General features: G+C 44.8%; 1 protein-coding gene across 1 annotated transcript in view; it reads right to left on the bottom strand.

The window, feature by feature from the left end:
- The window catches only part of LOC135515626 (plexin-A4-like), a 448,288-nt gene that overhangs the window by 111,671 nt on the left and 320,796 nt on the right, over positions 1-15,821 (bottom strand). The window contains 2 exon segments of the mRNA XM_064939255.1: positions 12,937-13,051; positions 13,570-13,669. Coding sequence (XP_064795327.1) covers positions 12,937-13,051; positions 13,570-13,669 — 215 coding nt within the window.

The raw sequence follows: 15,821 nt of genomic DNA, 5'->3' as shown, positions 1-15,821 counted from the left end.
CTCTAGTGGTTGGGTAGTTATATCTGGTAGAGTTAGTGTTGGTTACCTCTAGTGGTTGGGTAGTTATATCTGGTAGAGTTAGTGTTGGTTGTCTCTAGTGGTTGGGTAGTTATATCTGGTAGAGTTAGTGTTGGTTACCTCTAGTGGTTGGGTAGTTATATCTGGTAGAGTTAGTGTTGGTTACCTCTAATGGTTGGGTAGTTATATCTGGTAGAGTTAGTGTTGGTTACCTCTAGTGGTTGGGTAGTTATATCTGGTAGAGTTAGTGTTGGTTACCTCTAGTGGTTGGGTAGTTATATCTGGTAGAGTTAGTGTTGGTTACCTCTAATGGTTGGGTAGTTATATCTGGTAGAGTTAGTGTTGGTTACCTCTAGTGGTTGGGTAGTTATATCTGGTAGAGTTAGTGTTGGTTACCTCTAGTGGTTGGGTAGTTATATCTTTGTATTGATGAAGTTCTGTACCTGTGTTGATGGGTAGAGTCTATAGTGCTGATGAAGTTATGTGTTGATGGGTAGAGTCTACAGTGCTGATGAAGTTATGTGTTGATGGGTAGAGTCTACAGTGCTGATGAAGTTCTGTGTTGATGGGTAGAGTCTACAGTGCTGATGAAGTTATGTGTCTGTGTTGATGGGTAGAGTCTACAGTGCTGATGAAGTTATGTGTTGATGGGTAGAGTCTACAGTGCTGATGAAGTTATGTGTCTGTGTTGATGGGTAGAGTCTACAGTGCTGATGAAGTTCTGTGTTGATGGGTAGAGTCTACAGTGCTGATGAAGTTATGTGTCTGTGTTGATGGGTAGAGTCTACAGTGCTGATGAAGTTATGTGTCTGTGTTGATGGGTAGAGTCTACAGTGCTGATGACGTTCTGTGTTGATGGGTAGAGTCTACAGTGCTGATGAAGTTCTGTGTTGATGGGTAGAGTCTACAGTGCTGATGAAGTTATGTGTCTGTGTTGATGGGTAGAGTCTACAGTGCTGATGAAGTTCTGTGTTGATGGGTAGAGTCTACAGTGCTGATGTAGTTCTGTGTCTGTGTTGATGGGTAGAGTCTACAGTGCTGATGAAGTTCTGTGTTGATGGGTAGAGTCTACAGTGCTGATGAAGTTCTGTGTTGATGGGTAGAGTCTACAGTGCTGATGAAGTTATGTGTTGATGGGTAGAGTCTACAGTGCTGATGAAGTTATGTGTTGATGGGTAGAGTCTACAGTGCTGATGAAGTTCTGTGTTGATGGGTAGAGTCTACAGTGCTGATGAAGTTATGTGTTGATGGGTAGAGTCTATAGTGCTGATGAAGTTCTGTGTTGATGGGTAGAGTCTACAGTGCTGATGAAGTTATGTGTCTGTGTTGATGGGTAGAGTCTACAGTGCTGATGAAGTTATGTGTTGATGGGTAGAGTCTACAGTGCTGATGAAGTTCTGTGTTGATGGGTAGAGTCTATAGTGCTGATGAAGTTCTGTGTTGATGGGTAGAGTCTACAGTGCTGATGAAGTTATGTGTTGATGGGTAGAGTCTACAGTGCTGATGAAGTTCTGTGTTGATGGGTAGAGTCTACAGTGCTGATGAAGTTATGTGTCTGTGTTGATGGGTAGAGTCTACAGTGCTGATGAAGTTATGTGTTGATGGGTAGAGTCTACAGTGCTGATGAAGTTCTGTGTCTGTGTTGATGGGTAGAGTCTACAGTGCTGATGAAGTTATGTGTTGATGGGTAGAGTCTACAGTGCTGATGAAGTTATGTGTCTGTGTTGATGGGTAGAGTCTACAGTGCTGATGACGTTCTGTGTTGATGGGTAGAGTCTACAGTGCTGATGAAGTTCTGTGTTGATGGGTAGAGTCTACAGTGCTGATGAAGTTCTGTGTTGATGGGTAGAGTCTACAGTGCTGATGAAGTTCTGTGTCTGTGTTGATGGGTAGAGTCTACAGTGCTGATGAAGTTCTGTGTTGATGGGTAGAGTCTACAGTGCTGATGAAGTTCTGTGTTGATGGGTAGAGTCTACAGTGCTGTGCATAAATACAACTCCCATCTCCTGGTGAGACAATTTTACTTTGTTAAACTGTGGGCTCAGATAAAGAAAGAGAGGAACAGAGTGAGAACACTGGGAGAGATAGAATGAGAGAGAGAGAATGAGGCAGAGATAATAAGAGATATTATATGGAGAGATTGAGAGAATGAGAATATGGCAGACAGAGAGAAAAAACTAATAGAGAGAGAGACAGAGAAAGAGAGAGAGACAGAGAAAGAGACAGAGAAAGAGAGAGAGACAGAGAAAGAGAGAGAGGGAGAGAAAGAGAGAGAGACAGAGGGAGAGAGAGAGGGAGAGAAAGAGAGAGAGACAAAGAAAGAGAGAGAGGGAGAGAAAGAGAGAGAGAAAGAGAGAGAGACAGAGAAGCGAGAGAGAAAGCAAGAGAGACAGAGAAAGAGAGAGAGACAGAGAAAGAGAGAGAGGGAGAGAAAGAGACAGAGAAAGAGAGAGAGACAGAGAAAGAGAGAGAGACAGAGAAGCGAGAGAGAAAGCGAGAGAGACAGAGAGAGAGGAAGAAAAGAAGGGGAGAGCAGATAAGGTGTTCTCTCGTTCCTGGAGTTGAGAAGTGAAGCGGAGCCGCCACATTGCCCGATAACACTTGTTTGAAGTTCATTAAAAACCACTTGATTGGGGTCCACTGAATGACTGGCTGGCTTGCATATAAAACACTTCACGACACTATTCAAAAAGTCATTATAGATAAATTACAGAGTGGCACAAATAATGTTTGCTTTACAAAACTGAGGAGATATGAATAATTTCTGTTGAAAATGGAGGAGCCCTATTTTCTGATAAGTCTGGGATGGCACGCTATGTCATATACACTATAGTGCACTATACATAGAGAATACGGTGTCATTTCAGACAGAAACAAGGTGAACTGGAGTGTACGATCGGTTGTGAAGTGTCTGACATCATTTGTGATATCATTTTGAATGAATCACTGAAGTAAGTTGACTGTCCAAGCGGAACAATTGTGGACTTATACAATGTACATAAAGTCTTTGTCTGTATTCCTGTTATGATTTCACAATAACATTACCGAGAGCTTTTAAAACATCCAATGGAAAGTGACTTCACACCTAGTCAATAACACGGAGAGCTTTAAAACATGATTTCATCCAATGTAAAGTTAGAGTGTAGAAGTACTAACTTGTCAGGATGAGGATGATGTGATACACATCATCACACCTCACCACAAATCACACCTCACCACCAATCACACCTCACCACAAATCACACCTCACCACAAATCACACCACACCACAAATCACACCTCACCACAAATCACACCTCACCACCAATCACACCTCACCACAAATCACACCACACCACAAATCACACCTCACCACAAATCACACCTCACCACAAATCACACCTCACCACAAATCACACCTCACCACAAATCACACCACACCACAAATCACACCTCACCACCAATCACACCACACCACAAATCACACCTCACCACAAATCACACCTCACCACAAATCACACCTCACCACAAATCACACCTCACCACAAATCACACCTCACCACAAATCACACCTCACAAATCACACCACACCACAAATCACACCACACCACAAATCACACCTCACCACAAATCACACCACACCACAAATCACACCACACCACAAATCACACCTCACCACAAATCACACCTCACCACAAATCACACCACACCACAAATCACACCACAAATCACACCACAAATCACACCACACCACAAATCACACCTCACCACAAATCACACCTCACCACAAATCACACCTCACCACAAATCACACCTCACCACAAATCACACCTCACCACAAATCACACCTCACCACAAATCACACCACACCACAAATCACACCACACCACAAATCACACCTCACCACAAATCACACCTCACCACAAATAACACCTCACCACAACACCACAAATCACACCACACCACAAATCACACCTCACCACAAATCACACCACACCACAAATCACACCACACCACAAATCACACCTCACCACAAATCACACCTCACCACAAATCACACCTCACCACAAATCACACCACACCACAAATCACACACAAATCACCACAAATCACACCACACCACACCACAAATCACACCAGACCACAAATCACACCACACCACAAATCACACCAGACCACAAATCACACCACACCACAAATCACACCACACCACAAATCACACCACACCACAAATCACACCAGACCACAAATCACACCACACCACAAATCACACCACACCACAAATCACACCTCACCACAAATCACACCTCACCACAAATCACACCACACCACAAATCACACCAAATCACCACAAATCACACCACAAATCACACCACAAATCACACCTCACCACAAATCACACCTCACCACAAATCACACCACACCACAAATCACACCTCACCACAAATCACACCTCACCACAAATCACACCTCACCACAAATCACACCACACCACAAATCACACCTCACCACAAATCACACCTCACCACAAATCACACCACACCACAAATCACACCTCACCACAAATCACACCACACCACAAAACACACAAATCACCACAAATCACACCACACCACAAATCACACCACACCACAAATCACACCACACCACAAATCACACCTCACCACAAATCACACCACAAATCACCACAAATCACACCACACCACAAATCACACCACAAATCACCACAAATCACACCACAAATCACACCACACCACAAATCACACCTCACCACAAATCACACCACACCACAAATCACACCACACCACAAATCACACCACACCACAAATCACACCACACCACAAATCACACCACACCACAAATCACACCACACCACAAATCACACCTCACCACAAATCACACCTCACCACAAATCACACCACACCACAAATCACACCACACCACAAATCACACCACACCACAAATCACACCTCACCACAAATCACACCACACCACAAATCACACCTCACCACAAATCACACCACACCACAAATCACACCTCACCACAAATCACACCAGACCACAAATCACACCTCACCACAAATCACACCACACCACAAATCACACCACAAATCACACCACACCACAAATCACACCTCACCACAAATCACACCTCACCACAAATCACACCTCACCACAAATCACACCTCACCACAAATCACACCTCACCACAAATCACACCACACCACAAATCACACCTCACCACAAATCACACCACCACAAATCACAAATCACAAATCACACCACACCACAAATCACACCACACCACAAATCACACACAAATCACCACAAATCACACCACACCACAAATCACACTACACCACAAATCACACCACACCACAAATCACACCTCACCACAAATCACACCTCACCACAAATCACACCACAAATCACACCACAAATCACACCACACCACAAATCACACCACACCACAAATCACACCACACCACAAATCACACCTCACCACAAATCACACCACACCACAAATCACACCACACCACAAATCACACCACACCACAAATCACACTCACCACAAATCACACCACACCACAAATCACACATCACTACAAATCACACCACACCACAAATCACACCACACCACAAATCACACCTCACCACAAATCACACCACACCACAAAAATCACACTACACCACAAATCACGCCACACCACAAATCACACCTCACCACAAATCACACCTCACCACAAATCACACCACACCACAAATCACACCACACCACAAATCACACCACACCACAAATCACACCACACCACAAATCACACCACACCACAAATCACACCTCACCACAAATCACACCACACCACAAATCACACCACACCACAAATCACACCACACCACAAATCACACCTCACCACAAATCACACCACACCACAAATCACACATCACCACAAATCACACCACACCACAAATCACACCACACCACAAATCACACCTCACCACAAATCACACCACACCACAAATCACACCACACCACAAATCACACCTCACCACAAATCACACCACACCACAAATCACACCTCACCACAAATCACACCTCACCACAAATCACACCCTCACCACAAATCACACACAAATCACCACAAATCACACCACAACACCACACCACAAATCACACCTCACCACAAATCACACCTCACCACAAATCACACCACACCACAAATCACACCACACCACAAATCACACCACACCACAAATCACACCACACCACAAATCACACCATAAATCACACCTCACCACAAATCACACCTCACCACAATCACACCACACCACAAATCACACCTCACCACAAATAACACCTCACCACAACACCACAAATCACACCTCACCACAAATCACACTTCACCAAATAAAGACAATTTCCCCAGTATCCTCTGCTCTCTGCTCTCTGCCTCCCCTCTGCTCTCTGCCCTCTGCACTCTGCCCTCTGCACTCTGCCCTCTGCTCTCTGCTCTCTGCCCTCTGCTCTCTGCCCTCTGCCCTCTGCCATCTGCCCTCTGCCATCTGCCCTCTGCCCTCTGCCCTCTGCTCTCTGCCCTCTGCTCTCTGCCCAATGCTCTCTGCCCTCTGCCCTCTGCTCTCTGCCCTCTGCCCAATGCTCTCTGCACTCACCACTCCAGGCGATTGTGACACATACTTGACCAAAAACCTCTTCTTCATTACAGTTAACCACAACAGCGGTGACGTCATCGCTGCAATCACCCCCCCCCCCCCCCACTCCTCTTGTTTCTCACTGAGGGTCCGGCCTGGTGTGACCCCCCCCAGTAAATCCCCCTGGAGTGAGCATGTCATCATCTCAATAACCCCCCCCCCCCAACACCAACACCCATCACTCAAGGTGTACTCGAGGCCAAGTGCCTCTCAGTGGGCTTGATGACACCTGTCATATGTCCCGGCTTGGGTCCCAGCCTCAGATTTATAACGCCATTAAGCTGATATAATGTGTACGTGTTTATTCCCCCCTCCCCCGCTCCCAGTGATAAATAATGATGAGGACAAAAATAAACTGCCCCCCACCCTCTCCTTTGCTTGTCTCCCACACTTACAGCGACTCATACACACACACACACACACACACACACACACACACACACACACACACACACACACACACACACACACACACACACACACACACACACACACACAGGAAGACAGACAGATACATATACACACACACACACACACACACACACACACACCCTCTCTGCTGCTTTGCGTGTGGGTGTTCCCAGGCCCCTCCTATATCCTCTCCTGCCACCCTGGCTGTGTGATGTGTTGAGAGATGCTCAGTAGGCAGCTGCTGGCAGCTTTCTGTGGAGAGTGACTGACTCCAAGCAGAACAACAGAATAACTGAAGGGGCTCTTAATATGGAGTCTTCAGAGATGCCATTCTGTTCCGCAAGAGCTGTTTTTGTCAGGACAGACTATTAAGACCTTACAGAGGAAGGAAGGAGAGAGAGAGAAAGGCCTGAAATTAACCTTTCTATTGTTGATCACCTAGCCTAACCCTTCAGCCAATCACTGAAGATCATCAGAAAGGAGGGAAGGGGTGGCACTTCAAGGTACATCACTCTGCCTTGGGTACAGAGGTGAGATACTGAATGCCCCCTTCACCTAGTCTCTCTCTCTCTCTCTCTCTCTCTCTCACTCTCTCTCTCTCTCTCTCTCGCACGCACGCACGCACGCACGCACGCACGCACGCACGCACGCACGCACGCACGCACACACACACACACACACACACACACACACACACACACACACACACACACACACACACACACACACACACACACACACACAGTGACTTTCCCATCAATCAATCAGACACTCCCATAGCTACTCACATAGCTACATTTCCCACCAAGCAGCAGTGCACCTGGGAAGCAATGCTCTCTTCTTATGAAGACACTGTGTTGTCATCACACTGTATCTCAGTGTTCAGTAAAAATCCTCTCTGTCATTCTCTCGCTCTCTCCCTTCTCTCTGTCTCTCTCCCCCTCTTTCCTCCCTCTCTCTACTGAGAGATTTCTAATCCCTGGGACCCACTTAGAATGGATAATTAGCAGCATGGGTGAGTTGTAGAGGATAGAGAGAGAGAGAAAATGACAGAGGGAAAGAGCAGGACACAGAGTGGGAAAAGGCGTGGAGTAGAATGTGGAAACTATTGGCAGAGGCTGCAGTGATCTGGCAGAGACAGAGAGAAAAAGTGACAGAGCGAGGGGTGAGAGAGAAAAGAATGAGAGAGAGAGAGAGATTGTGTATGTGTGTGTGGTGTGTGTGTGTGTGTGTGTGTGTGTGTGTGTGTGTGTGTGTGTGTGTGTGTGTGTGTGTGTGTGTGTGTGTGTGTGTGTGTGTGTGTGTGTGTGTGGAGGTGAGGAGAATCTTTAGCTCCCTGTCAGACTGAGACACACAGACCTGGTGGGCGATTTGCCAGGCCTCCCTCCAACAGGCTTTTGTTTCATCCTCCATCTCACAGCCCTGCGCAAAGACTATCTCTCTCTCTCTCTCTCTCTCTCTCTCTCTCTCTCTCTCTCTCTCTCTCTCTCTCTCTCTCTCTCTCTCTCTCTCTCTCTCTCTCTCTCTCTCTCTCTCTCTCTCTCTCTCTCTCTCTCTCTCTCTCTCTCTCTCTCTCTCTCCCTCACACTCCATTCCTTCTTCTCCATCTCTGTCCCTGGCTCTCTCTAGGTGTCTCTATCTCCCTCCCCCCCCTCCTCCCTCCCTTACACTCCCATCGCTCTTCTCTCTCCCTGGCTTTTTCTGTCTCCCTCCCTCTCCTGGCTCTTTCTAGGTGTCTCCCTCCCTCTCTCTCTCTCCCTGGCTCTGTCTCTGTTCGTTCTGGAGCCAAGTCTCTGTTTCAGTGCTATTTGATACTATTTTGATGCCTATTCTCCCTGCCATTCATCCTGACAATATTGGTCAGTCCCCTTGTTCTTTTGTTTGAGCTTTTCGTATTTAACATGTGTTATTATCCCCACGTCACTTTTAGTATTTAACATGTGTTAATATCCCCACGTCACTTTAGTATTTAACATGTGTTAATATCCCCACGTCACTTTAGTATTTAACATGTGTTAATATCCCCACGTCACTTTAGTATTTAACATGTGTTAATATCCCCACGTCACTTTAGTATTTAACATGTGTTAATATCCCCACGTCACTTTAGTATTTAACATGTGTTAATATCCACACTTCACTTTAGTATTTAACATGTGTTAATATCCCCACGTCACTTTTAGTATTTAACATGTGTTAATATCCCCACGTCACTTTAGTATTTAACATGTGTTAATATCCCTACGTCACTTTCAGTATTTCTTAATATCCCCACGTCACTTTAGTATTTAACATGTGTTTATATCCCCACGTCACTTTAGTATTTAACATGTGTTAATATCCCCACGTCACTTTAGTATTTAACATGTGTTAATATCACAACATCACTTTTAGTATTTAACATGTGTTAATATCCCCACGTCACTTTAGTATTTAACATGTGTTAATATCCCCACGTCACTTTAGTATTTAACATGTGTTAATATCCACACTTCACTTTAGTATTTAACATGTGTTAATATCCCCACGTCACTTTAGTATTTAACATGTGTTAATATCCACACTTCACTTTAGTATTTAACATGTGTTAATATCCCCACGTCACTTTCAGTATTTCTTAATATCCCAACATCACTTTTAGTATTTAACATGTGTTAATATCCCCACTTCACTTTTAGTATTTAACATGTGTTAATATCCCCACGTCACTTTTAGTATTTAACATGTGTTAATATCCCCACGTCACTTTAGTATTTAACATGTGTTAATATCCACACTTCACTTTAGTATTTAACATGTGTTAATATCCCCACGTCACTTTCAGTATTTCTTAATATCCCAACATCACTTTTAGTATTTAACATGTGTTAATATCCCCACGTCACTTTAGTATTTAACATGTGTTAATATCCCCACGTCACTTTAGTATTTAACATGTGTTAATATCCCCACGTCACTTTAGTATTTAACATGTGTTAATATCCACACTTCACTTCTAACATTGGTTATTTTCACATTGACATGGTTGTGGTCTGGTTACAGTTGGGACTGCCAATGCCGTTGGAACTAGTGCCAATTACATGTGTCAATGAACATCTCTTAATAGTTCCATCCAATTCATCAGATAGATGCTGACAAACTCCTGCTCTGATCCAGCTCGTTAGGGGCCCGTTTGGCCAGGAAATCAACCTGGAGGGCTTTGATAGGTTTTAATATCATGAACACATATTTCATGGGTTTCCATGTCCCCCAGGGAGGTAGTGGGTAGAGGGTCCTCTGATGTGAAGACGTGTGGTGTTGTAGTACGACGCCACAGGCAGACAGGGAGAAGACAGGAGGGATGGAGGGAGAAAAGGATTTGATGCCCCCTCGTTCACCTCAGACAACCCCAGAAGACATACAGTAGATAAAATGGCCCAATGTTGGGAAAATAAAGCTTTAGTGAATCTGAACATAAACTAGTATCTATGGATTCACACAAATAGTGTTTATTCACATAACAAACAACATATCTGGGAGTGGGGAGCGTGTTCATGCTTTAGATGAGTGAGTTTTTACGTGGGGCTGTCTGCGGCCATTTTGGATTGACATTGTTTTCCATGTCAACAGCATGAGCAGAAAAACAGAGTTCGCTGGGCAATGCAACATCACGTTATAGTCTGAGCAGCTTCTGCCTGGCCACTCCCATCGGTTACCCAATGACAACAAAGCCCGGCGTGACCTCCGGCCTAGCTAGCTTCAGTGATTTATCTTTGTGCATACTAACAGGCGGCTCAGTCAGCGGGAGACCTCTGCATCACGCCGCTCATTACAAAACATCAGCGGATTACCCAGATGGACTTCCTGAAATCCCTTCATTGGAATAATACAGTGAAATGCATCTATCCCAGGGTCGCCGCGAGGGGCCATCCCACTTGTCTGAGCAAAGTTGACATGTCATTGTCTTCTGCTTGGAGTGGTGGAGGGTTGGGGGAGTGTGTGTGTGCATGTGTGTGTGTGTGCATGTGAGTGTGTGTGCATGTGTGTGTGTGTGCGCGTACGTTTATGTGTCTATGTGCGAGTGCACCCGCGCATGCGAGGCAAATCCATTAATTCGCAGTGACGTTGAACGTAGCAACAATCCCCGACCCCCAATCCCGAGGTTAATTAAATCCAAATTAAGCTCGTTAGGCGGACAGAAACACCTGCTTTTTAAAACAACAGTCAAACAAAAACATGTTGGGGAGAGATGTCATTAACGTGCTAATGCTAAATCCCCCCAGCTTTATTTGGGGGCTGGGTTTTTTGTCAGTCAACACAATGAGAAGAATCCTACTATTATCCCTGGGTCAATATTGACCACCAACACAAGTGTTAATTGGATCCTGAAACGCCAAGCTCAGTTTCACCTACTCTCGGAGCAGTTCAAAGAGATAATGAATATCTAATTATTATTTTTCTATTCCAGCTACGTTTATACATGTTACATGTGCTTGAATCGCTCGGGGCAGAGATGGTGTTCTAATGTGGGATTCTAAATCATGGAGCATAAAACTCATCAAAAGAGGAAAACCCTCCCTGAGCTTGTTGCTGCTTGCCGTGGAGCGCCTGGCAACAGACATCAAGACAGGGATCTTCATCATGGATGCCCTGAGGGCCAGATTAACTACACAGTTCCTCCCCATGCTGCCCTACTGCCATTCCTTCCATCAACACCACACAACCCACACACACAGACAGACAGACAGACAGACAGACAGACAGACAGACAGACAGACAGACAGACAGACAGACAGACAGACAGGGATCTTCATCATGGATGCCCTGAGGGCCAGATTAACTACACAGTTCCTCCCCATGCTGCCCTACTGCCATTCCTTCCATCAACACCACACAACCCACACACACAGACAGACAGACAGACAGACAGACAGACAGACAGACAGACAGACAGGGATCTTCATCATGGATGCCCTGAGGGCCAGATTAACTACACAGTTCCTCCCCATGCTGCCCTACTGCCATTCCTTCCATCAACACCACACAACCCACACACACACACAGACAGACAGACAGACAGACAGACAGACAGACAGACAGACAGACAGACAGACAGGGATCTTCATCATGGATGCCCTGAGGGCCAGATTAACTACACAGTTCCTCCCCATGCTGCCCTACTGCCATTCCTTCCATCAACACCACACAACCCACAGACAGACAGACAGACAGACAGACAGACAGACAGACACACAGACACACATACACATACACACACATACACACACATACACACACTCCCAAACACACACACATACACACACACACCCTCAAGGCCGGTGTGGTGCCAGGGAGAGAATCCAGGTCTGTTTAGTAGCTCATCAAGCTACACAGTAAAGATGTCTAATTACAGTGAGTCCTGCTTCAAAGGGAAAAGGCCAGTGCCAATACTATTGATAATTCACATGAAATAAGCTGTCATTGGGAATAGGGCTGGGAAAAGGAAATGTTTCATTTTTATTAGATTTGGTGGGTCTGTAATCATCTTGTTGGGCGTGGAGGATAAGCATAGAAAGCCTGAGCCAGATATATCAGATTAAGTATGGTACTGTAGCTGACTCCTTTGCTTTATATGATGCAGGATATACAGTCAGTATGACCCTATCATAAATACTGTATGTTTGCTGGTTTATAATGATATGATCACTCACAGACTGTATTATTAAAGATATTCACAAGTGAACCAATGAGGACGCTACATCCTGAATCTCAATAGCCAATGAGACCATAATAATCATAATCAACTCATGTTTACACTTGACCCTTGACCTCTGAAATTACCTCTGGCTTCTTGACGCGTCCCTCCTGGAAGGAGCAGGTGCGTGGGTCGTGGGTGCAGTCATGTCTGTATTTACACCAGTGGCACTGGTAGGGGCTTCTCACACACGACAAACACCTGAGAGAGGAGAAGGAGAGAGTAGAAGGAGAGAGGAGTATGAGAGAGGAGAGAGGGGAAGGAGAGAGGAGAAGGAGGAAGTGAGAGGAGGAGAGAGGAGAAGAAGTAGGAGAGAGGAGAAGGAGAGAGGAGTAGGAGAGAGGAGAGAGGAGTAGGAGAGAGGAGAGAGGAGTAGGAGAGAGGAGAGAGGAGTAGGAGAGAGGAGAGAGTAGAAGGAGAGAGGAGAAGGAGAGTGAAGAACAGGAGAGAGGAGAGAGAGTGAGGAACAGGAGAGAGGAGAGAGGGGAGAGAGTGAGGAACAGGAGAGAGGAGAGAGAGTGAGGAACAGGAGAGAGGAGAGAGAGTGAGGAACAGGAGAGAGGAGAGAGACTATGACATTACTTTAATATTCTTTAGTTATGGGTATCAAACATCAATGATATGTTACAGTTTATAATGACATTTTCAACACTTCCTTTAAAAAAAATGTAATAAGCGGGTAATTCTGACTGTAATTGAGACTAGACATGTAGACTTACGACTTGTGGACGCTGCAGTTGTAGAAGACAAAGCTGGTGTTGGCGAAGACCAGGCCTGTCTCCTTGGACTTGAGGTAGAGCTGAACTATCTGGTGATCAGCTGGAGGGAGGGAGGATACAGAGAAAAACACTATGAGCAGGGTTGGACCACACCAACATATTAGATTACCTGGGATGTATTCACTAGCAAACAAACAGAACCAAACGGAACCAAAAAGAAGCACATGGAACATAACGGGGAGAGACCTATCTGAATTCGTCACACAGAAACTCTTGTTTTTGTTGTGAAATGTTTTCCGTTGCAAAACATTTTTTTAATTGTTTGCAAAGGTGTGCACTAATGATTACACCCCAGAGCACCTCAACCAATGGGAGGGGCTGACTGATTTTATGTCTATATCTACTATATCAAAGATGTACTGACTCTAGGATCTCTAGTCTGAATTATATATCTACTATATCAGAGATGTACTGACTAGTATCTCTAGTCTGAATTATATATCTACTATATCAGAGATGTACTGACTAGTATCTCTAGTCTGAATTATATATCTACTATATCAGAGATGTACTGATTAGTATCTCTAATCTGAATTATATATCTACTATATCAGAGATGTACTGACTAGAATCTCTAGTCTGAATTATATATCTACTATATCAGAGATGTACTGACTAGTATCTCTAGTCTGAATTATATATCTACTATATCAGAGATGTACTGACTAGTATCTCTAGTCTGAATTATATATCTACTATATCAGAGATGTACTGACTAGTATCTCTAGTCTGAATTATATATCTACTATATCAGAGATGTACTGATTAGTATCTCTAGTCTGAATTATATATCTACTATATCAGAGATGTACTGACTAGTATCTCTAGTCTGAATTATATATCTACTATATCAGAGATGTACTGACTAGAATCTCTAATCTGAATTATATATCTACTATATCAGAGATGTACTGACTCTAGTCTGTCTGCTCCTGTCCTTCTGTCTGGCTTCCTAATGAAGGACTGTGTGTTAATGGAGGTGTCTACAGAGACAGTCTGTCTGCTTCTGTCCTTCTGTCTGGTTTCCTAATGAAGGACTGTGTGTTAATGGAGGTGTCTACAGAGACAGTCTGTCTGCTCCTGTCCTTCTGTCTGGTTTCCTAATGAAGGACTGTGTGTTAATTGAGGTGTCTACAGAGACAGTCTGTCTGCTCCTGTCCTTCTGTCTGGTTTCCTAATGAAGGACTGTGTGTTAATTGAGGTGTCTACAGAGACAGTCTGTCTGCTCCTGTCCTTCTGTCTGGTTTCCTAATGAAGGACTGTGTGTTAATGGAGGTGTCTACAGAGACAGTCTGTCTGCTCCTGTCCTTCTGTCTGGTTTCCTAATGAAGGACTGTGTGTTAATGGAGGTGTCTACAGAGACAGTCTGTCTGCTCCTGTCCTTCTGTCTGGTTTCCTAATGAAGGACTGTGTGTTAATTGAGGTGTCTACAGAGACAGTCTGTCTGCTCCTGTCCTTCTGTCTGGTTTCCTAATGAAGGACTGTGTGTTAATTGAGGTGTCTACAGAGACAGTCTGTCTGCTCCTGTCCTTCTGTCTGGCTTCCTAATGAAGGACTGTGTGTTAATGGAGGTGTCTACAGAGACAGTCTGTCTGCTCCTGTCCTTCTGTCTGGTTTCCTAATGAAGGACTGTGTGTTAATGGAGGTGTCTACAGAGACAGTCTTGTCTGCTCCTGTCCTTCTGTCTGGCTTCCTAATGAAGGACTGTGTGTTAATTGAGGTGTCTACAGAGACAGTCTGTCTGCTCCTGTCCTTCTGTCTGGTTTCCTAATGAAGGACTGTGTGTTAATGGAGGTGTCTACAGAGACAGTCTGTCTGCTCCTGTCCTTCTGTCTGGTTTCCTAATGAAGGACTGACTCCATGTTTAATTCAACAGGCCAACAGACATCTCCTCCCCCAAAGACAGGAAGAGAAAATTGTCGTCTCCCTTCCTCTCTCTGTCACTCTTGTCTTCTTTTACCCTTCTTCGCTGCCTCTCTCTGTCGCTCCGGTCTTCGTCTCCGTTCCCTCTCTCTTCTCTCTGTCACTCCTGCTCTCTCTCTTTCCCTTTGTGTTGCTCCTGTCTTCCTATCCCTCCTCTCTCTCCCCTCTCTCTCTCTTGCTCGCTCTCTCTCTAACAAAAGGGGTGAATCGTTCATCAATCACGGTAAAGTGTGGCTGACAATGAATCTGTCCTAATTAGAGCACCTAAA

This window comes from Oncorhynchus masou, chromosome 27 (genome assembly GCF_036934945.1).
Source record: "Oncorhynchus masou masou isolate Uvic2021 chromosome 27, UVic_Omas_1.1, whole genome shotgun sequence".
NCBI lineage: Eukaryota > Metazoa > Chordata > Actinopteri > Salmoniformes > Salmonidae > Oncorhynchus > Oncorhynchus masou.
Note: the sequence above shows the minus strand (reverse complement) of the source record. Positions and strands in the feature narration are given on the sequence as shown.